This window comes from Gadus chalcogrammus, chromosome 11 (genome assembly GCF_026213295.1).
Source record: "Gadus chalcogrammus isolate NIFS_2021 chromosome 11, NIFS_Gcha_1.0, whole genome shotgun sequence".
NCBI classification, from domain to species: Eukaryota; Metazoa; Chordata; class Actinopteri; order Gadiformes; family Gadidae; genus Gadus; species Gadus chalcogrammus.
In genome coordinates this window covers 13,682,241-13,704,678 of record NC_079422.1, presented here as the reverse complement: position 1 = coordinate 13,704,678, position 22,438 = coordinate 13,682,241, and the positions used below count along the sequence as shown (strand labels likewise).

At 43.5% G+C, this 22,438-nt stretch overlaps 4 protein-coding genes across 10 annotated transcripts in view; 2 read left to right on the top strand and 2 right to left on the bottom strand.

Moving 5' to 3' along the window:
- Nucleotides 1–1,692, bottom strand: part of klhl32 (kelch-like family member 32) — a 28,077-nt gene extending 26,385 nt beyond the window's left edge. The window contains exons 1-2 of one of the 3 annotated variants that reach the window (XM_056603005.1): nt 1,150–1,692; nt 339–402 (exon numbers count right to left, since the gene is read on the bottom strand). The gene's annotated coding sequence lies outside the window, so the exon portion shown is untranslated. The remainder of the gene's footprint in view (nt 1–338; nt 403–1,149) is intronic. The other 2 variants (XM_056603004.1, XM_056603006.1) reach the window with 2 other exon arrangements.
- Nucleotides 1,693–2,174: 482 nt separating this feature from the next.
- fzd6 (frizzled class receptor 6) lies at nt 2,175–13,274 on the top strand. 2 transcript variants are annotated; one of them, XM_056603002.1, is made up of 9 exons: nt 2,175–2,248; nt 2,365–2,528; nt 3,558–4,029; nt 7,926–8,122; nt 8,450–9,026; nt 9,626–10,045; nt 10,487–10,635; nt 10,958–11,443; nt 11,633–13,274. In XM_056603002.1, the coding sequence occupies exons 3-9, from the start codon at nt 3,844–3,846 to the stop codon at nt 11,799–11,801; spliced, it is 2,184 nt and encodes a 727-aa protein (XP_056458977.1). In that variant the 5' UTR covers nt 2,175–2,248; nt 2,365–2,528; nt 3,558–3,843; the 3' UTR covers nt 11,802–13,274. The 2 variants fall into 2 exon arrangements, with proteins under 2 accessions (XP_056458977.1, XP_056458978.1); XM_056603003.1 differs by having other exon boundaries at nt 2,204–2,528.
- Nucleotides 13,275–13,489: 215 nt separating this feature from the next.
- On the top strand, nt 13,490–18,922 carry LOC130392498 (collagen triple helix repeat-containing protein 1-like). 4 transcript variants are annotated; one of them, XM_056603019.1, is made up of 5 exons: nt 13,490–13,852; nt 14,557–14,634; nt 16,299–16,517; nt 17,170–17,386; nt 17,904–18,922. In XM_056603019.1, exons 1-5 carry the CDS (start codon nt 13,787–13,789, stop codon nt 18,050–18,052), a joined length of 729 nt encoding a protein of 242 aa, XP_056458994.1. In that variant the 5' UTR covers nt 13,490–13,786; the 3' UTR covers nt 18,053–18,922. The 4 variants fall into 4 exon arrangements, with proteins under 4 accessions (XP_056458994.1, XP_056458993.1, XP_056458996.1 ...); XM_056603018.1 differs by having other exon boundaries at nt 13,491–13,894; nt 17,904–18,921; XM_056603021.1 differs by lacking the exon at nt 14,557–14,634 and having other exon boundaries at nt 13,495–13,852; nt 17,904–18,920.
- LOC130392497 (mitochondrial folate transporter/carrier-like) lies at nt 14,150–22,115 on the bottom strand. Its single transcript, XM_056603017.1, has 7 exons — nt 21,581–22,115; nt 21,330–21,480; nt 20,973–21,058; nt 20,203–20,357; nt 19,735–19,848; nt 19,433–19,578; nt 14,150–19,219 (listed from the first exon to the last, which is right to left on the bottom strand). Exons 1-7 carry the CDS (start codon nt 21,777–21,779, stop codon nt 19,093–19,095), a joined length of 978 nt encoding a protein of 325 aa, XP_056458992.1. The 5' UTR covers nt 21,780–22,115; the 3' UTR covers nt 14,150–19,092.
- Nucleotides 22,116–22,438: the final 323 nt, after the last annotated feature.

Genomic DNA, 22,438 nt, shown 5'->3' with positions numbered 1-22,438 from the left:
GAGTCTGAGTGATGAAGGCACAGCGGTGTGGCTATACAGTATTCCAGGCCCACCGTCCCATTTTACTCCCTGCAGTCCCACAATAAAACAACGCATGGCTCGTTTGCCGGACAAAATTAGACGTTAAACGTCTGGTTAAGCGTCTATTATAAAGAAGGATGAGACATTAAGTTATAAACTATTATAACTGCTTATAATATTATATTGTACCTCAATTTAAGTTTTTTTTCGCAACTATTGTGTTGCACCAGTTAGAAGATCAGTGTTTATCCTCCTAAACATGACGTTCAGTGTAAGTGAAATATCAAATGGATTCTATTCATAATGCACTACATCACCTTGATAATCGAGTCAAGGTCTTAGCTTTCATGATAGTTCTTCATATCATGAGCAACAAGGAGCCTGGAGATGAAGGGAATAGCACAGGGACAGAGAAAGCACTCAATGTGAGGAAAGGTTGTTATACTACTACTTTTTTTTTTTTAAATGTCAGAAAAACAAAAGTCGCACTTTGTAATACTAATCATGGGCATGACACTGGCAGCATTGTAATAGGGGAGGGGGGGAATCGATATGAATGTTGGAGAATGAAATAGAGAGCCAAAGATAGGAGATGTTGCCAATCTGTCTGCACCTCTCTCCCCCAGTGGTTCCGCAAGCCACTGTTGATCATTCTGCAAGCCAAGGATGATGATACACGAATACAAAAAATGGCTATGTTATATAGTTTAAGTTCGAATGGTGCGAATTGAAGTAACAATGCAGATAGAGTATAAATAGCCAGCGGCAAGTGTATGTAGGCAGCAAACCAAGGAGGGCAGGTTGCCCTTAATTTTTTTTTCCACTGCCCCTCAAAATGTCTGTGCACGTCCTTGAATTAGGGAACTCGTTAATAATATAGTCGGTCGGTTAACTCTAGCTCATCAAATGGCAGCCCTTTACGCTGGGCGGGAGACCGGTGAGTTTACATTTTGCCGATACATATAGAGAGAGATAAATATGTCGACATTGGAATGAAATGAAAAATCACTGGAACAATGGTCTACAGTCGATGAGCAGAAAAGTAAGCATTTTAGACACCTTATAAGCATGATGATGATGATGATGATGATGATGATGACGATGATGATGGAGATGAAGGATACTCACAAGCAGCGCGCACCCGGTGATGGTAGGCGTACAGACAAAACGCTCCGGCTCGCCTGGACAGCTCGCGGCGATCTGTGTCCATCCATTCATCGTCACTTTTTTTTTTATCTTCAACCTGTCAAAAGGTCTCCTAGCAACAGGCCGTCACATCCGTCCGAGTAACGAATGTGATAACTTCCCCAATGTATAAACAATGCCTTGTTCCGTGGATCAAACACGACGTGAATGAAACGCTCCACCTCTTAAGTTATCCAGTGTTATTTGAAGCACCCTCAGGCATGGAGGAATTTGTTTCCCTAATATTCCACATGATGCTACGCACCTCACTTGAACATGTTGACACCAAAAGCCGTCGTTTGCCGCGACTTGTTCAGCGAACACCGCCTGCTCCCCGTTTGCAGGCGCAATACACGCCTGTATGTTTCCGAGGTAAATGTGGCTTTACAGCGCGTCAATCATTCTGCAGCACACTGGGACACTTTATTGGATACAGCAACCAACAACTAAATTGTTAGATTGTAACCCCGCCTCCCCACTCCTCGCCGTCTGGTCCAAGACAGCGCCCTCGTGTGGATAATTAAGGTATTTCCAAAATAAAAAATAAAAAGGCTGACTTTTACAGTATGTTAGAGAAAAAATGCCAGGAAATAAATTAAAATGGCCTTCTTGTTAAATTTTCAGAAGAATTTAAGAATAAATGGACAAACACAGATTATTGCAATGCACATCCAAGTGTGTTGTATGTCTATTGCTCTGCAAAGAGATGCATTTGAAATCAAATACTACAACTTTATATTTGTATACATTTAATACATATTTTTTAATATATAATTTCAATTAGCTTTTTAATAGTGTATCTATGAATGTATCTATTAATGTTTTATTTTGTTTTTGAACAATCCTGCACACAGTCTATGTAGAATAACATCTGGTCACCGCCATCTAGAGGTATGTCCATGCATGAACCAAAAGGATTTCTTCCTTGGTTTTTTTTAAACAGCATTAAGAGAACATGGCGCCTCCTATCGGTGATGGTAGAAAATGCAATACAATTAAATTACACATTTAACAGAGCGCAACAAATGCGTAACCTTAAAAGGTAATAGCACAATTATTTGGTTGAAAAGAGAATGATATCTATTTTTAGGTTTTACCTTAAACATCTCTTCTTAATTATAACGTGTTATTGCATACCTTGCATTCACTGACCTGCAGTGTTGTGTGACAACCGCACACTAAGGAGACGGAGGAGGGAAGGCGGAGGAGGGACTCTATGTTTGTCCCACAAAACCCTTTCACGGCGGCACCAGATCCGCAAAAAATCGTATATTTTCAAACATACCCATGTAGTCGTCGGCTCTTCTGTTGGGATTCCGAGGGTAAGTCTGTGTATGCTTTTTCTAAGACTTAACTTTTGTTGGAGAAACGACGCTGATCTGGGCCTGTCCCAGGACGACCAGGCCAGGTCTAAGTTACTATTCTCTTTACCCCAACTTGGTTTCCGACCTGCTGGGATAATGTTGTCAGACCTCTGGGAATATCTACCATGCTTAAAATACGTGTATATCATGTGTCTTAAGTTGTTGTTGTGTATTTAAAGTGAATGAATACAGTAACAGCTGTAACATATGTTTACTGCCAATGTGCCTTAGAAGCATATTGCGTGCAAATGTTGTATGATGATGAGGTGAATAAGATATTGGCTTTATCATGTGTGTTTGAATTGTTAACCACTATGATCAGCACTGTATTCTTCATGCGTTAATGCTATGACATTATAAATCAGTGTCAACGTTGTAAAAATAAAATGTCGTACAGTGAGAACAAAATATTTCTGTGGGCTCGAATAGAGTAACGTAAGCCTTTTCTATGGACTTTAATATATAATATATGAATATATATGAGTCTATATAAGCAGAGAGTTCTATATATGCATCAGCAGGCTTTTTTATTTATAAAGTTAGCAGCTCCTATTCAAAGGATTATAAACATAAAAACAGTCTCCTACATGTTTTCCCTTTAAAGTTAGATCAATTTCAGTTTTCGAAGAGAACACTTTACAATGGAATGGCAAGGTTAGGGTTAATAGCTTATAAAATGTAATATGTGATCTGATACCTGAGTGTGGAACTGGCAGCAACACGCCTGAAATGATCCTTCTTTCATGTACCTGGTTATTACACACCCTCAAATATTGCTTACACTTTATCATCATACAAGATCTAAACATTTAATCTCTCAGAATTTTTCTCAATAGACTAACAGACCAGAGATATTTAGGTCAAGTCTCTTTATTGTTAAGCACAGTGCCATACCAAAAAGCGTAGTCTAGTGTGCTACTGGGTATTGGATTTGCATATCCCCAAATATCGTCATAGAATCATAATCAAATCACTTTCTTTGTTCAGGTTTGTGGGACTTCAAACTGTAAAGCCAGGCTTCCCGAGTGACCTGACTGAGGAGGTTGGTGGGTGGGGGGGGGGGCTGATGGGTATTGTTCACCTGCTGCCGACCCTCACATCTCCACGGAGACGAGCCCGGGGCATCAGGAATGTGGATGGAAGTTTGAGCCAGCCGATTCCAACGTTCAGGCCAAGTTTTTATGATTTTGAGCCCAGGAGACGCGGGTCCCAGTCGAGAAAACCATAATTGTAATAATACAACTTCAGACCACATTACCACCCAACCACTACGATGAGGACGCCCGGAACGCTGTGGGTGTGCGTGGCCATAATTTGGGCCAAAAGTTGCCACGCCCACAGCCTGTTCACCTGTGAGCCAATCAAAGTGCCACGCTGCCTCGGAATGCCCTACAACATGACCTTCTTCCCCAACATGATGGAGCACTACGACCAGGATGTTGCAGCCAATCAGATGGAGGTAGGTGCACTCAGAACCTCCTGACCCTGACCAGTACTGTACACTGTACATACTCTTGAGTTTCCCGTCTTTGTGTTGTGAATGGTCATCAAGCCGATAGGAAGAAGGCCCAATAACAATGTCATCCAATGATGACGCTGTTGCTTCCAACACATCTTATGCCCCCAGCAGGGAAAGGAGGAAGGCCTGCTCATGAAGCCTATCCGTGCTGTGGCTTCTGATCCCAGTTCCACCACAGTGGACTGGGACTGTTTCTTGTGTCCTGGTATTTCTACTGGGCCCAGGGTTCAGTAACACGCGCCTGTTGTTTGTTCAGTCGTGTGAGGGGAAGAGTGATCTGCCGAAGGATTCTTTGTGGAACATCTGGCTGAGAGGTGTTCAATGTCTTCTTATTTCACAGCAACCTCCAGCCACAGGGACACCGTTGGCTTTGTTGTGGGATTCCTTTGATTATCTTTTTTTTTTTTGGTGGAAGGAAGGGGAGGAGGAACACACCCCACCCAGTCGCACACAAAGCCTAGCCTGCATACCACACTCTATACCCCCTCCTCTCTCTCTCTCTCTCTCTCTCTCTCTCTCTCTCTCTCTCTCTCTCTCTCTCTCTCTCTCTCTCTCTCTCTCTCTCTCTCTCTCTCTCTCTCTCTCTCTCTCTCTCTCTCTCTCTCTCTCTGGCTCTCTCTTTGGCTCTCTCTCTATCTTGCTCTCTCTGTCTCTTACCCTCTCTCTCGCTCACATAATCACTCACTCATTTCCCCCCTGTACACAATGCTGCTAAGTATTGTCTCCAAGGTGACTGTCATACACACACACACACACACACACACACACACACACACACACACACACACACACACACACACACACACACACACACATATAGGCACACACGCACACAGGCACACCGTCCTCAATACTGAGCATGTGGCCACAATTATTATTGTCCTTTGGTTTTTATTCATAACCTTAGGAATGTGTTCAACTTGAGCTGAACTCAAAAAATACTTTTGAGGGTTATCATAGCAGGCGGCAGAAATCAGTAAAATGTTCCGAAAAGGGGTTGACCTTCCCAGTGCCTCTATCTAGATTTCAACCATTTTCCAGCTATCAAATGTCGACTGAGGTGCTCAAAGAAACAGGTCCTTTAAAAGATTCCCCTTTCTCCATCAGCGTTAAATGCTGTAGTCTGCTAGTCTTACTGAAGTCCACACAAGTTCAACGAAATTGAGATCACATTCAGACAAAATAGTGGGAATACTTTCAGATACCGTCCGTCAAATAATCAGTTATTTTACAGTCGCATGATATACAAACAGACTTTAAGGTTGTGAGAGACAGCAGCATGAAACACATAAAAAGTGTTGATGCATGTCTGTCGTTTTTAGAATGGTAAATCCTTGCAGCCTTGGGAATAAAACTCCTCTGCAGAGGATTTAGCCTCTTAGAGGAGTAAGTCGACTCCTGCCTCCTAGCCCTGATCCATCCGATGACACTAAACAAATAAAACGCGGGGATTGTAGGAGAAGGCAGAGCTCATTCGGATGAATTCTGGGACCTGCACAGCAGAGCAAGACAAGGACGCCCTCTGTCTGAGAGAGGGGCTGTCAGACCCCCAGAGAGGCTGTGTGGGCCTACAGCCAGGGACCGTTTAGAAAGCAGCGAACGCAGACATTGAATAGTGGAGTTCTCTGACTTCTACAAGACATAAGAGCCTGTGTGTGTGTGTGTGTGTGTGTGTGTGTGTGTGTGTGTGTGTGTGTGCGTGAGTGCGTGCGTGCGTGCGTGTGTGTGTGTGCCCATGCTCCTCTATGTGTTTTATATGCCAACATGTAGCTGTAGACTCTTACACTCATGAGCATTAATGTTTTTTTTAAAGCTAATCATTGGCGCTCACATTGTGTCCACAATGATTCTTAATTACTATCTTGTATATCTTTAGTAGGTGTATACAAGTCATTCGGAATCCTGATGTACGATTGGATATATCTGCAAGTCTTGCAGATATATTCGCTTGATGTATGGATTTGTGTTCCTGAAATGGAAGGAATAAAAAAAAAAAAAGATCAGAAGACAGCATTGTGCTGTTGTGGTTGATTATGTTCATCATAACAGTATACAGCATCATAAAGTGCTGTCAGAATGATAGGCCCTTGATGTGTAAAACACCTTTTAGCAACCGAACTTGAATAAAAAAGGGCAAACGTATATACAACAATACCTAAATACACTTGAATCTTCGGCCATGCTGTATATTCAAAAGCAAACAAATACTGTGGCAACCGGGTGGAATGGACCCATCAACCCAGGCCTCTTGTTGCCTAGTGGTCCACAGATGGGTGGTTTTCCCGATAAGCTATTTGGCCGTCCATTTCCTGTCTGACAGACCCATGGCCCCCGCACTTGGGCGGCGCGCCTCCACTACGCTGCTGTAACGGAAGAGGTTGCAGAATGGCCCTTGAATGAGGTCCTTTGTGGGGTGGAAACTGTGGGACTTCAGAGCTCAGCCACTCCGGCTGTGGGCTTCAGTACCGTGGGGAGGTTCTGCCTTTCTCCCCTGAATCATTTGTGCTGGTCCTTAAAAAACATATTTGCAGGATTGTCCCTGGTCAGGGACATCTGTTGATGAACACAATTTAGAATAGGAAGAAGACGAACTCTGTGTTTGTGTATGTGTGTGTGTGTGTGTGTGTGTGTGTGTGTGTGTGTGTGTGTGTGTGTGTGTGTGTGTGTGTGTGTGTGTGTGTGTGTGTGTGTGTGTGTGTGTGTGTGTGTGTGATGACCATTTAATCTTTCTGAGCATGCCAGCCTACATTGTACATTGAGTAAAAAATGGCCTTAAAGCCTGGGTGATGTAGCATGTAATGCTGACACTGAGGCGCCTCCATGTTCTCATACAGATCACAGCAGCAACTGCTTACTGGAGGTGTACATACACTTACACGTACCGTACTGCCTCAAGGCGCAAATTCAACAAAAAATCTGTAAATAGCTCATTGATGTTTTTCCAACTTCCCCTTCCTCAGAGCTGATTGATAACAGATTGAAACAGTGAAACTTTCACAGCTTCAATCTGCTGCTTTTGGCAGTTCATTCCACAACATGGAATCATTTATCCCATTCCTGGAACGTTGGAAAATCCAGACCAGGGCTTCCTCAAAGCCGTCAAGCTCTGGCTGATAAGCAAAGAAAATGGTTTCAATGTGTCCTTGAACAAACTTGATGTTTGTTTTGAAAGTAATCAGTGGAATTCAAAAATGTGATTATAAATGCTATTGTTTGCAACAAACACGAAGCTTTAAGACAAAGAAAATGATATTAATTGTTACCATATTCAATGACTCAACAAGCTAACATGAATCTAAACAGGTATCCAAAAACTCTGAGTAATATAGTTATTGACAAACAGTGAAGTGGTCCATTGTGTTCATCTATTGACGGTTCATCAGTTTTGTTATTGTCAGGTATGATCGTACATACTCGCTTGGAGGTTTATCCAGAGGGGGGAGAAGGAAGGAAGGAGGCTTAACTGCACAGCACTGAGGCTAAGATGCTAGGATGACTCATAGCTCCCACGTAGGATGTATCAAAAGCATCTTACTTACCCAGCTGAACTGCTCTTATATAGAACCGATCCTCATAAGGGATTTGGGGGGAAAAATATGGTGATATTTAGGATTCTTTGCTTCCATAATACTTGTATAGTCAGGTGAACTCAGAAATATTTTTTTGTAAAAACATTCAATAGAATGTTAGTCACAAATGTTGCATCAACTATGTTCTGCTGTATTTGGTCTCAAAAAATATATATTAACATCATCGCAATGCATATCATATTGCCACAAATGAACGATTTATTGTTTCTATGTAACCCTGCTAACCATGTCCCTGTGCTCCCCCAGCCCTTCATGCCCCTCGTGAACCTAAACTGCTCTCCAGACGTGCACCACTTTCTCTGCCAGGCCTTCATCCCGGCGTGCACAGAGGGCACCAACGTGCTGCGTCCGTGCAGAGAGCAGTGCGAGGCCGTGCTCACTGACTGCAACAAGCTCATCACTACCTTTGAGGTCACATGGCCGCCGGAGCTGCAGTGTGACAGGTAGGGGACACTACACCGCCGGGGGGAGGGATGTGCACTGCAAATAATACTACACAACAACCGGAACTAATCAGTGCACAGGGAATGGTGTCTTGGACTGCTTAAAGATGTTTTTGGTCCCTTACCTGCATAACCTGCATAACCTGCATAACATTGATTAACTGCATTCGATTTTTCATTTCAGGAAAATAGTTATTGATAATATTTCTAGAGGGTGGTTTATTTTACAAGATCTAGTCATATATAGTTAGTATATAATTTGATTTCTGTTTCGATAACAAGGTCTCAGTGAATAGTCGTATGCATTTTGCTGCTTTGCTGCCACAGATTGGAGACATGCAGCTTCAGTGGCTCAGACGTTCCCCAGACCACAGCCAAGAGCTCCTCGTCCACCAAGAGGGACCTGGGCTTCTGGTGCCCGCTGCAGCTGAAGACCAAGCCGGGCCAGGGCTCCCACTTCCTGGGCTCCCCCGACTGCGCCCCGCCCTGCCAGAACATGTACTTCACGCCCCACGAGTTGGAGTTTGCCAAGAGCTTCATCGGCGTGTGTTCCATCATCTGCCTGGCCGCCACGCTCTTCACCTTCCTCACCTTCCTCATCGACGTCAAGCGCTTCCGCTACCCCGAACGGCCCATCATCTTCTACGCCGTGTGCTACAGCTTCGTGTCGCTCATCTACTTCCTGGGCTTCCTGCTGGGCGACACGGCGGCGTGCTCGGCGGCCACGCAGCCCGGTGCACTGGACACGGTGGTGCTGGGCTCCCAGAGCAAGGGCTGCTCCCTGCTCTTCATGCTGCTCTACTTCTTCTCCACCGCCGGCATGATCTGGTGGGTGATCCTCACCATCACCTGGTTCCTGGCCGCCGGGCCCAAGTGGAGCTGTGAGGCCATCGAGAAGAAGGCGGTGCGTGGCTTCTTCGATTCGCTGGATTTATTTCACTTTAGGGAGAGGTTTTAAGAGGAAAAGGGAACCATGAAAGACTTTAAGAGAGGAGTTTCTGTAATGCTACCGATATAGTAGGTTTTGAAAAGTTGCTTGAAAATGAATCTAAATACATGATACTTCAACATTATGAATTATGTTTCTACATTGCAGTAGAAAGGTGAGAGGAGAAGCTTCTGAAAGGGGAGCTCTGTATAGGGCTATATATATGGCTAGCTGGGCCACGAGAAGCGGTAATAGACGTTGCATTAATATTTTGTTAGTAACTAGTTACATTTGAATAGTTACACATATTATGTACATGAGTACATATTGAAGATAAGTACTTATTAAAATGTATAATTAATACAGATACTTACTAAACTATGCATATAAGTAACCTTAAACTAGCGACTACTCCCGAAGCAGTAATCAAGCAGGCACGCGATCAAGCAGATAGAGTGCCTCTACATGTCTGTGCTGACAGCGTTAGCGGGATGTGCGCCCGGGTGTGGTTCCCCTCTGCAGAGGGCTAGCCTTCCTCCATCTGTGCTAACGGCATAACCATGATGTGTGCGCAGGTGTGGTTCCACTCTGCGGCCTGGGGGATCCCGGGGGTCCTGACCGTCCTGCTGCTGGCCCTCAACAAGGTGGAGGGCGACAGCATCAGCGGCGTGTGCTTCGTGGGCCTCTACGACCTTGACGCCCTGCGCTACTTCGTGCTGGCGCCGCTGTGCGCCGGCGTGCTGGTGGGCCTCTCGCTGCTGCTGGCCGGCATCGTGTCGCTCAACAACGTGCGGCAGGTGATCCAGCACGACGAGCGCAACCTGAGCAAGCTGAAGAAGTTCATGATCCGCATCGGCGTGTTCAGCACGCTGTACCTGGCGCCGCTGCTCACGCTGCTGGCCTGCTACACCTACGAGCAGAGCCAGCGCCGCGGCTGGGAGAGCACCTGGATCAACGACCGCTGCCAGGAGTACAGCATCCCCTGCGCCCATCAGGTGGGCCCAGCCGGGGGTTCAGGAGGGGACACCGGGGGGGGGAGGAAGTGGCCCAGATTTCGAGATTTTGTGATACAGAGGCATGCTAGACCTAGGTTATAGGAATACAAATATATTTTGTATGCTTGATACATTCCTACCGATTAATTCAATATTGTTTATCCAGGGTTATGGTTGGAATTAGTAGCAGGTAGTAGCCAGATCCTTCGAATGGATATTGTGCACAATATATGCGGGAGTTTTGGTGCAACTTACAACCAGTGAAAGTGAGAGCATGCGTGAGAAAACAAAGGCTGACGACATGGTCCGACTCCTTGTAGCAGCTTGTTTCCAAATTCGATTTAGGCAAGTGTCAGAGCAATACAGACACACTCACACACACACAGGCACCCACTTCAGGTCCCAAGGTTCCTGTTAAAATGTTGGCCTCTTTGTTCCCAGACGACAGAGAGCAGCCGTCCAGACCTGGCTCTGTTCCTGGTCAAGTACGTGATGACCCTGGTAGTGGGCATCTCTGGCGTGTTCTGGGTCAGCAGCAGGAAGACCTGCTCCCAATGGGCCTTCTTCTTCAACCGCACCCGCAAGAGAGAGTAAGAGGGCAACCTTTTCACACACCACCACACAAAAAGTGTAGTATTGCTGTATTTGTATTAATCTGAGCTGTATTATTGTATCCACCAATGGCTTGGTTAAATTAAAAGAAAAGAAACCTACCGGTACTTATGCTCATAAATGTTATTTTAAAGAAGTAATGCGTCATTTAAATAATTCAGGCCAATGGTTGAATAAAGTAAATACAATAAAAATAACACAGATACTTAAGCGATTCAAGACCATGACCACCACCGTTCTCTTATGTGAATAACTTGACCCCCATCACCCCCGTGTTCAATGTGTGTCTGCACCCCACAGCCCCATCAGCGAGAGTCGCCGGGTGCTGCAGGAGTCCTGCGAGTTCTTCCTCAAGCACAACAGTCGCGTGCAGCACAAGAAGAAGCACTACAAGCCCAGCTCCCACAAGCTCAAGGTCATCTCCAAGTCCATGGGCACCAGCACTGGCGCCGTGCCCGCCAACACGACCGCCGGCCCCGCCCCCAGCGCCGGGGCCAACCCCGCCACGGACAGGCACCGCAGCCACCGCAGCCACGCCGCTGAGCCACCCGCCGGAGCCGGCCCGAGCACCCTGGTCCCGGGGCTCTTCCCGGACCCCAGGGGGTCTTCAGAGACCTCCGAGAATCCGAGGAGGGAGCACCTGGACCGGGCGGCCTCTAGCCGAGGCTCCCGGCGCGGGGGGGAGAGAGACAAAGAGAGGGATGCGGGGGAGAGACGGGGCAAGGCCGGGAGCTTCGGCAAGGTCAGCAGCCACTCGGAGAGCTTCCGCCGCCTCCCAGACGGAAGGTGAGTCCGACACTGGAAATACTTTGGTCTTAAGTGCAAAATGTACACGACAAACTTTTCTTGCTTAGTATTATTTTAAGACTTTATTTTTGATGGGGAAGTGAAGCCACTCAAACAATTCTTTCCTGGGATGAGGTACTTATAGTGTAATAACATTGACCTCTTCGATGTGTTGTGTCGGACTCCCAGGATAACTCCCAGGAGTGACCTATCAGAGGCCAGACAGCTTCCCAGTGGACAGCATCATCCAGCTTTAAACCTATCACACGGCGGCAGTGCCAAAGGTTCCTCCTCCCGTGTGGTGCACCAAGTACAGGAGGACAAAAAGGACAAGGTGAACAAGGATGGTAGCTACTGAGACGGCAAGCTATCCACAACCATCATCCACCCATCCATCAATCCATCCATCCGACAGTGGACCATTGAACCAACCAAACAACCAAACCAATCTAGTGTATTTTTGTTTAGAAAATCTGTTACAAGCGCCAGCTGTTGTCTGCGCACATTTGTTTGTGACAGACTTGGATCTCATTGTGTCTTAACATAACCACTTTATTATTATTCTATTTTATCATTCTTTTTTATTGTCGTTTAGATCACAGTCAGTCATTAGTAAGCATGGTTTTAGCCCAGCTCAAGGGTTCATTCAGGGCCGTTTGCTGGTATATGTAATTTTCTATTTTTAATGGTGTCTCCGTGTCACTTAGCTTTATTGTGCAATTCAGAAAAAATGCTTTACCACTGTGTGCGGCCTGTCTTTGTTCTCTATATAACAAGCAATAGAGTTGTTTCATAGAACACATGAAAAGCTGTTTGGGGATTTTCTTAGAAACACTTTGTCGATGTTACTGCAAGCTGTAGTGAAAAAATGCAATGTATATGTAAATAATGTATTGTATAGATATGCACGTCTCTTTCACTGGGTAAGTCTTACACTGGGTGTCGTGGTGAGGAAGTTTGTTGCCAATCAAACTGCAAGATAGTAATTTCTTTTACCTTTTTATAAGCCAACTGTGTCATGAAAAGAATGTTTAGCAAATGTAGTCTGAAACCTTTTTTATACTGTTTTTAAAATGCCTTGTTTACGTGATTCTACAAGCATATTTCGAGATGATGCTGAGTTGAGATGAGTTAACTCAACTTTTCAACTTTTTATATAATGCAATATACACCCCCATCTTTATTTGTGATCTAACCATTTTCCAGAATTTCAACTTTACACTTACGGCTCTTGTAGAAGAAAATACACTGCTTGGGAGAAATTGCTTCCGGTCATATGTTTTTATGGTATAGGCTACATATTTGTGGTTAAATAAGATAAAAATAAAACATTTTAAATCAATTTGCACTGTGTATATCGAAGCACAAATCACACATTTGCAATGGTCTCAAATAGGTAAAAGACTGGGTGGTGCTGTTTATGGGTTATTTATATGAATTACATACAGACCATATTCTTTTCATCTCATCGATCGTCAGAATATTTGCTTATGACCCAGTATTTAATTGTCTGTGCTTTGGCGCATGGAGAACCGATTGGCCCAATGGCAGACATTTACCATTTGGGAGTACAAGTAAGATTGTATTTTTACGCAATAAAAGGGAATCATATTCTTGAAACTTGTGCAAGCCTAAGTCAGTTTACCGAGAGTTGATTTCATTTATACTGTTTTCTGCTGTTTTTAAAAATGTATAGGCATATTATATGTGATTCATTCAATTGTTTAGCCTAAATAGGCCTATGCCAATTTCTTATTTGATACAAATGTTACTGGATAATAAAATTAAGATAAAATAACGTCTTAACGTGTATTGTTGTGTCCTTTATAACTAGTGAAACAACTTGACTTGCTTTGCAAACATCACATGTTGAGCGCGAAGTTCACCGTTCCTCTCCGTTTTGCCCTGCCTCCTAACCTCGTTCCCAGGCGATCTCCTCCCACGACGGAACGCATGGAAGGGGATGCTCCAAACGAGCGTTGTTGGCGAAAGAGGGCGGGCCATTCAGTTAGATGGGTATAGCGGTGAGAGAGGGTGTGACATGCGATAGATTGAAATCCTTTTCTATTCAATCTTTCGGATATTACTTGGTCAAATGTTTCGTCAAAACTCTATATTAACCCCCATTTATATCGCTTTTCTCGTCATTTTCTTATTCTTCTCGCACCGGGGAAAGTTAACTGGCAGTAAATTGTCTCGTAATAAGTAACAGACCGGAAATTGCGTTGAAGTAGACCGGGATAACGCTACAATTCAGGATCCTCTCTCAACCTACCTGCCTCCTCAACCAAAACTCCTGTTGGAGTGAAGCTTTGGCTCAAATCGCATCTTCGCCGAGACACGATGTCTCCTTTCGGCCGGCTGCTGCTACTCGTCTGCCTCGTTCTTCCTCTTTATGCAGTGGAAAAGGTGAGGAACCGAGGGTATCGAAAGGATGCAGAATTTGATAAGGTAAGACAGTTACATGAAGCCAAATATATAAAAGGAAATAATTCGCAATTCGAACTTAGCCGTTCCTAAATGTTTTCTCTTTGTTTGACAAATATAGGCTGCTTCAATTGCAGACTATTTAAAGTAGAATTTTTAGGCGACCTTTTTGTGATTATTAAATTACAAATAGTAAAACACTATATATCCAAAAAATACAAAATACATGTTTATAATGAGTAATAGCATGTTATGACGTTATGAGGTTATGGCAAAGTTACCTATAAGAAAAACATATGTATTGAATGTCAGTCTTTTAATGACAATATATTTTAGACATAGGACTTTTTGTTATATGTCTAAGCCAAAGTTGGCATCTTTCCAGCAGACACAACGAAAATAAAGAATGCCGGCCCAGAAAGGAAGTTCTGATATTGAGATTGAGTCTGACTTTTCTGTTTCTGTCTCATTTCAGCAGTATTGACAACACATGGCAAAAAGCTTTGAAACAATATTCTCAATATTGTTTATGCGTAACGCTTTGTAGTTGTATGCAGTACGCCTATGCAATGCTCAATCTAAATCACACTAACCCCCCTGAAATATTGACCTTCACATTTACATTTGACAGACCAGAGCAGCATTGTATAATGAATCTGGTAACTCATGTCACCCTCTGTATCTAGTGCACTGGAAACGATGCAGACAATCCCAACTGCACTAGAATCTCAGAGGAAGCACGATCTACCAATTCAAACACCATGGTAATCATCCAAGATATTCCATAATCAAATTGTTTAAAACAAACGGGGAGAAAAATACAGTTTTAACATAAAAAAACAATTGCTTGTCAGATCACCAAAGCCGTGCTTTGCATGTTTTGCATAACTTCTTGCCCTATGCATAAATTAAAATGTGATTCCTGAATGCTTCTTTGCATGCTCTTGCTTGAGCTAGAACTAAACTTCTTACACTTTTCAGGCCGCACTGCTACATTCACAAGGCAGGAGGTTAATATAAAAGCCAGCTGTAAAGTTCAGTGGACTGGACAGAGGCTCCATTCACCGTAGTGTATACTTTGAATGGGCTCCAAATACAAACCCCAGCCTTACTAACATGTCATCATTTATTTCCCATTTTTGAATACCAAACCCTGGCGAAATTTTCTTCTATATTGGAGGGGTCTACAGTACCTCTGAAGCATTTCCATCGTTTGGTCCATTCATGATCAAATAATAATGTTTTATTACACAGACAAATTCCGTTAGCTCACATGCAATGCCACCACATATTCCATTAGAATTCAGCACTTGATGCATTTATTGCGGCAGTCACTGCACTGCGAAGCATGATGTCATGCACCATGGTTCCAGCAGAGCACAGCAGATGGTTGTGTGGCTCAAGCATGACCACCACTTGATGACTAAAACAGACCAGGGGCTTTTCCAGCAGACAGCTGTATATAGATACCCACGAGATCAGATCTGATCCTCTTCCTCACTTTCAGATATACCATCCAAGGATTTGCCAATCCCAGACTAAAAACCAAAATGAGTCTTCCCCTCCCCCGGCCACCCAATTAAGTTAGGGCTCCATCCTGAAACTTGAGATTTTGTTTTCTCTTGAGGCCGTCTTTGCTTTGGCTTTTGGCCATGTTATGCCTCAACTCCCACTCAAACTAGGCTTAAAAAAACAAGGCAGTGATAGTCTTTGTTCAAGACCACTACCTCAGTGGGCACCAGGGTTTGCTCAATGCAGCACTGTTCTCACTCTTGTCACCACTGGATGCAGTTGTCATCACAAATACTGTTTACACAGCATGCACAAACTGCTTTAGCTTACAATTCATCCGACCATTAAATACAAACCTCTCGTGATGTAAACATTTCCCTTTGACCCATTATCCATCCTCCGATGTGGTAATCTATCTGCAGGCGTCTGTTTTCCCTTGGTCCACCACATGATTAGAACCAAATGTCACCTTGTAACTGCATTAGGGCTCCCCCTCACCCTGTGTGGTGTTGGCTGAGTAGCCAGCCTGTCTGTCTGGGATTGAGTCAGCATCACAAAAAGGCAGCATCTGTTTTAAAAAATAGCCGTGATTCACTCCAGGATATCTCTTAGTCAGACGCTGAGCAGGAACCTCCCGAGGTTTACTGTCACCACAAGACCTTCAGTGTCAGACCCTCGAGTGAACTCATCCACTCAACTCATGGTTTAACAATGGGGCTCGGTTTGATAAGATAATCTCCTGACTAACCCTTAGGAAACACAAAGTCACCTATATGATTTCTTCTTCGGACAGTATGTCTTTCCTCTTCCTTTTTCCCCTTACCCTCATTTGTGCTCATCATCACCACCACCTACCACACCTTCTCTCTTCAACTCCACCTCCCTGTTTTCTCTCGACTGATCTTAAACCCTTAAGTACGGAAGCTGTCTGCAAGGGCCAGCGGGTAACCCTGGCAGAGAGGGAAACCCCGGAACCAACGGCATCCCTGGGACGCCGGGCATCCCCGGCCGTGATGGCATGAGAGGCGAGAAGGGCGAGTGTGTGAGTGAGGTGTTTGAGGAGCCCTGGAGACCCAACTACAAGCAGTGTGCCTGGAACTCTCTCAACTACGGCATCGACCTGGGGAAAATAGCAGTAAGTTAATGCTGATGTTTTTACATTAGGGAGACAGTGGGGAGCTCAGAGAGGTGTAAAATACACGTTGCTGGTTTATTTTATTTAATCACCCTACTGTACTTGACTACATTAATCGTGAAATAAATAAAAAGAGCAGTAGGCCATATATATGTAAAAATAATTAAGACAGATAACATAAGACTAAATAAATTATAGTGTGCCTTATGACTGTGTAGTAGACTCGCAAAGAATGTTTAATCCGCCTAAAAAAAACAACCAAGCAGTGCTAGTTCAGGGCAGGCTCAGGGCAGTGTGATGTTTTTGTTTCCTTCTGGCTTTTGAAATTCTTGTCAGTTTTTGGAATTTCCTCTAAATCTTGCCTACTGCTCCGTTAAATGTAGTAAATATATAATACAGTATAATAGTGTATATAAGTAGAGTATAAGTCTAAACTTAAATATCTATTGAGTGCAGATGTTTTTGCATGCTGTAGCGCTGTGAGATGCTTTAGTTGCTGTCTGCTGTGAGTATTTCAAACTCAAGATAATAGTCCAAGACAATGAACTACCCTTGTCGATGCAGATTCAATAGTTCTCCTTTACTATTGGACAGTGCCAGGCTAGTGTCCTTCCTAATACTTGAACCTTTTTATATCTTGTGCTGGTTTCAGGACTGCACATTTACCAAGCTGCGCTCAGACAGCGCCCTGAGAGTTCTCTTCAGCGGTTCCCTCAGACTCAAGTGTAAGACCGCTTGCTGCCAGAGATGGTACTTCACCTTTAATGGTGCAGAGTGTACAGGCCCTCTGCCCGTCGAATCCATCATCTACCTGGATCAGGGCAGCCCAGAGCTCAACTCCACCATTAACATCCACAGGACATCTTCAGGTGAGGACTGAACTGAGGGACAAAATGCGATAATCCTTTTCAATTGTGATTTGATTTATAGTTTGTGGACATTTTTTGAGATGTATGAGGTCGCCATGAGTATGAGATCAGTTATTTTTGATATATGAACATTTCTAAATCTAAAATATTCATATGGAGTTATAAATATAGACATAAGACCTTTATCTTTAGGCCTTTTATCTATATTTATAAGTCGTATTCCAAGTCTGATATTATATAAAAAAAAGTTAAATATATCCTTGTAAATTACTATGTCCCACAATATGCTATTTTAGGGTACAGTTTCTTAAGCAGAAGTTGACAATCAATAAAGAGTAGAGCTCTCACCAAGAGCATATAATAAAAAAAGCTTTTCCTGTCAGCAATATGCTTTCAATTAGCTTTAAACCACTGTGTGGGAGATTAAAGCCACTTAACTGCTCTGGAGTGGGCTTCAGGCCTTGGCTGAAGGTGAAATGACTGTACTGCTCTCTTCGTGTGTGTGTGTGTTCCCCAGTGGAAGGGTTGTGCGAAGGCATGAAGTCGGGCCTGGTGGACGTGGCTGTTTGGGTGGGGACATGTTCTGACTACCCCCGGGGTGACGCGTCCACGGGCTGGAATTCTGTCTCCAGGATCGTCATTGAAGAGCTTCCAAAATCATTTTGAACGTATATATAATTAGCTAAAAGGGCTGGCAGGCCCCTGGGAGTGCAGTGTTATCTCCCTCTATAAAACCATCAGGCGTGGCTGGAACATGAGAAGGGATTTTTAACTTGAATGTAGCTCTGTAATGCTAGTTGATAGAGAACAGTACTGTAATTTTTTACTGTACATTGCTAATGTTTTGTAGCATATGCAGTGAAGAAAAATGATTGATTACTGCTAGTAAAGAAGTCTTTTTTTTTTATAACTTAAGTTAAATCACGCGTTTCCTCATGTTGTTCAGTCTCATTGAAAGTTACCATTTCACTTTTGTATTGTATTTGCATGATTATGAAAAAATGATAAGCGATATGTATTTGCTGTATTTCCAAATGAGCAGGTATCGGTTATAAAAAATGAAATTAAAAAGACATATTAAAATTATATTCACACACAAATTCTTAATACGTGAACCAAGGAGGAAATAAATACACATTTTTGTAAAGAAAATCCTGTAATTAATTAAAAAGCAACCCAAATGTTTTATATATAAATTAATAAGCTGTTTGAAAGCAACTAAAAACCTGAGACCAAAGGTTGCGTTTTGATGTTGTTAAAGGATGATTGGAAATTTGTTACGGTTAATCTTCAATTCCAGGAAGAAATCGTTGCAACTCAGAATGAAAGGCATGTATTTTGCACTGATGTTCAAGGCTCTCGCCCTCTCTAATTTCAAGAGGCCGATGTTACAACAACTAGCATCTATAATTTCAGATGCTAGTTGCTGTAACTCAATAACCCTGTTTAGGATAGAAACATTCGCATTTCAAAGAGTATCTCAAAATACATCTACGCTCCCATCTCATCCAGTCTCGTCCGGGTGTAACCCCACAGCAGGGAGTCTCTTGTTGCTCCTGGCAATATAAGGAGTTCATAAGTGTAAGCAGGTCTCTCCAGCTATGTCTGCCCACTTTGGCGCCTCGGTCCAAGTGCCTCTCCCACAGCGGTGCTTGGCCAGCTCCAGACCCATGTCTCGGTTTTGTTGTGTCCTTTGCACCCGTTACTCACTTGTACTGACCCAGCAGTAAGCGAGAAACGTTCTCGTACACCACAAAGGTGATGCAGCAAGCGGGAGTGACGCGGATCACGTTGGGCCCTATGCCTTTGTAGAAGCCCCGGGCACCTTCGTTCCTGCGGAGACGGATAAAAAGATCTCTCATGACATCTGTGTGTAATAAAAACTAACTTTTTAGGGGGGGATTAGCACACCAAATTAAATCCCACTTTTGTCCCTTGCCAATAGATTTCTACCAAAAAGATCAGAACAGATTTAAGCTATAAATTAATGATTTGAACTTTGATCTCGATACAACATCTGTGGATCTGGATGAAGTCTCTCTGTACCTCCACGTCCGTCTGATGACATCTGTGACGCCATTGTATTTGTTGTGCTGGTCCTGCAGTCGAGCCCGGACCACCTGGTAAGGGTACGTCGTCGCCACAGCAAATATTTTGGATAGGGCTGCCATTGTGATGTATTCCAGTGGGTTCTGTGAAGGTGGGATACACATGATTGTATAGATGTATATCCACACCTAGCACACACACATACATATATATATATATAACATTTGGGGAGACAGATGGGGTGAACAGCCATGGGTCATGGAATGGGAAACATGAGCCCTGAGGAACTGCTGACTCACCAGCTTCTGCTCTGGAGCCATGTTCTTGTATTTGGTGTAGTCTCTCTTCAGCTCTTCATAGGCCATGAACTGGAGTGCTCCATGAGACGTCCCAAACAATCCAGGGATGTACCCCTTAAAAGAAAATACAATAACATCATGAATTCGAACCAAAGCTATTTCATTATTTAAAGAACTGTTGTGCTTCTTCAAAAGCATATGAAACAATACATCACGCATAAATGCACCAACATAGCATTAAGAAAGGCAATGTTACTAAGTAATAATGAATTATCACTTCATATCAGATCATGGCGCAGCGTTGTTTATAATGCATTAATATGGCTGAGGAGTGCCCTCTAGTGGCAAATCCAATGCAACCCAATCAAAAATGTTAAGGACAGGTGGGGAATGAGGTATTACAAAGTAAAGCTGACATTAGTATTAGCTTAAACATTTACCAACTGTAATTCGCAAATCAACACTTACTCTGTATAGTCCACGCACTCCCTCCTGCTGGTAAATCTTGATCAATGCATCAACCATGCCCTTGTACTGTTTGCTGCTAGGGTCACTGTTGTATTGCAGAATTAGCCTGGTCTTGGTCACCCAGATTGGGTTGGTTATTGTTAGAGTCAGTATACCTAAATGGAAAAGAGACATGCAGTAAGAAACACACTTCGTCAGGACAGGTGGCGAGAATGCACATTATCTTATGAATCTAAGCAATGAATTAGAAGCATATAAAAAGAAATACAGATACACAATAATACACTAACACACTAATAACAAACATGAGCTGCGAGCACATTAACCATTTGCATATTTAATAAAAAATTATATTCCGACATCCTAGTTTGTATCCTTATTTCTCGTCCCAATGTGAGATGGGCTCATGACGTTGTTAAGCAAAATGACTTTACTATATCAATTGTTCCAGCAATAGTTCAAATCTACTCCCATCCCCCCTGAGAATCTTCCATGTTTGTGTGCAGTCTCTTTACAAAATATCTATCCCGTTAACGCTTTCGAGCAGCTTACTTTGAAACACCTAACTTGATTTAAAATCTGACATGTGACTATGGGGACTGAATGAATAGAGGAGGCACAAGCTAATTAGCATTTCCCCATTATGGGCGCACTGTGCAGCATTATCTGTGTGTTGGTGGGAAGAAGCCAACAGTCATTATCAGTGTGTCAATAGGGTATGCGTGCTCGTAGTAAGGCGGCAGCCAGGCCTGGTTCTAAGCGGCGCTAACCTGCTTCAGCCGCGGACACCAGGTGCTCTGTGGCACTCAGCTCCGTTTGGCGACCTTCCTTTGTGTATGCTTTGATGGCGTTGTAACTGTGGGGAGAGTAAGCATAGCCAAGAGACAGGTTACCGATACAAACTTATGAAGATATGAACCGGCTGCTTTGGACAATCATAACACTATGATACACAGTACAATCCTATTTTCAGTGAGTGTATAACAGTGAGAGGAACATTTTGAGAAAGTCCTGATTAGCATTGTGAGATGTGACACTTTGATGTGCAATCCCAATACATATTAATGTTTTGTGTATGATTGACTGTGAATGTGTGCGGTACATTACATGGCCAACAGGCTACTTACAAGAAGAAGTAGAGACCCCATGAGGCTCCAGCGCCCCAAATGTTAGGTGTAGCTCCTTGGTAGAGCCCTCTCAGACCTTCTTGTTGCCAGACACTCCTCATACAGTGGATGATGCCATTGTATTTAGGTCTCAAGTCCAGTCCGTCGCTTACTGAACGTAAACAAATGGCACATTCTCAAGATCAATGGAAGAATGGAAAACACGTGAATAACCAATGCCACTGTCACACGTGTTGGTTAGGTACACCTACCTGCAAACCTGATTTTGACTAAATCCAAAGGATGGAGGACCATCGTAGACACTACGCCCCCACTCAGCCCTGCCACTAGGTTCTCCACCTTTACATGTCTTAACAACTGCTGAATATTCCCCGTAATGGAATATGACTTGAAGCTAGATGGGCTTTCGGTTTTGACACTCACACTTCCGTCAGTTGGAGAAGAAGTCATGTTGGCTAGCCAGGCGATCGATAGCTATGTTGAAAATGTGCGCTTCTCGTGGATCTAGTCCTCATCCGTCCACACAGCATGGATTAACATGCTAATCACACAGTTTGCTGATACACGATTATACCAACATTGAATATGTGTGATCTGTCGCTAGTGACCCACGTTTTGGCATGTGGGGGGTGTCTCTGATCACCCTGTCAATATCCTGTCTGACCTTCCTCAGCAACTGTGACGCTTCTCGTACTGAAAAATAAACGGTGCCACGATATGTGACGTACAAATATCCCACACTGCACCGCGGCCATGTTTGATAACTGGGCTCTATGGCTAAAACGCATAGGCTCAAAAGGGAAGGGTGGATTTAACATAATTTCGTGAAGTTGAGAGAAAAGCAAGAATATTGGAAGGGATGACAAAGAGGTGGCAAGGGATTTGGGAAATGGGAAAGCAAGACAGATTCGGGGTTCAGGGATTTGAGGAGAATGCAGATCTGCAGGACTTCAGGGGGAGAGGAAATAAGAAACACTATTTATACGATAAAGGTTGAGACATTCTAGCTTGAATAAACACCCCGACCTCATAGGGAAGCATCCTACAGGAATTGTTATTTATTTTTTAAATAAGTAGAAACAGTAGAGCTTTTTATATTATAACACTGA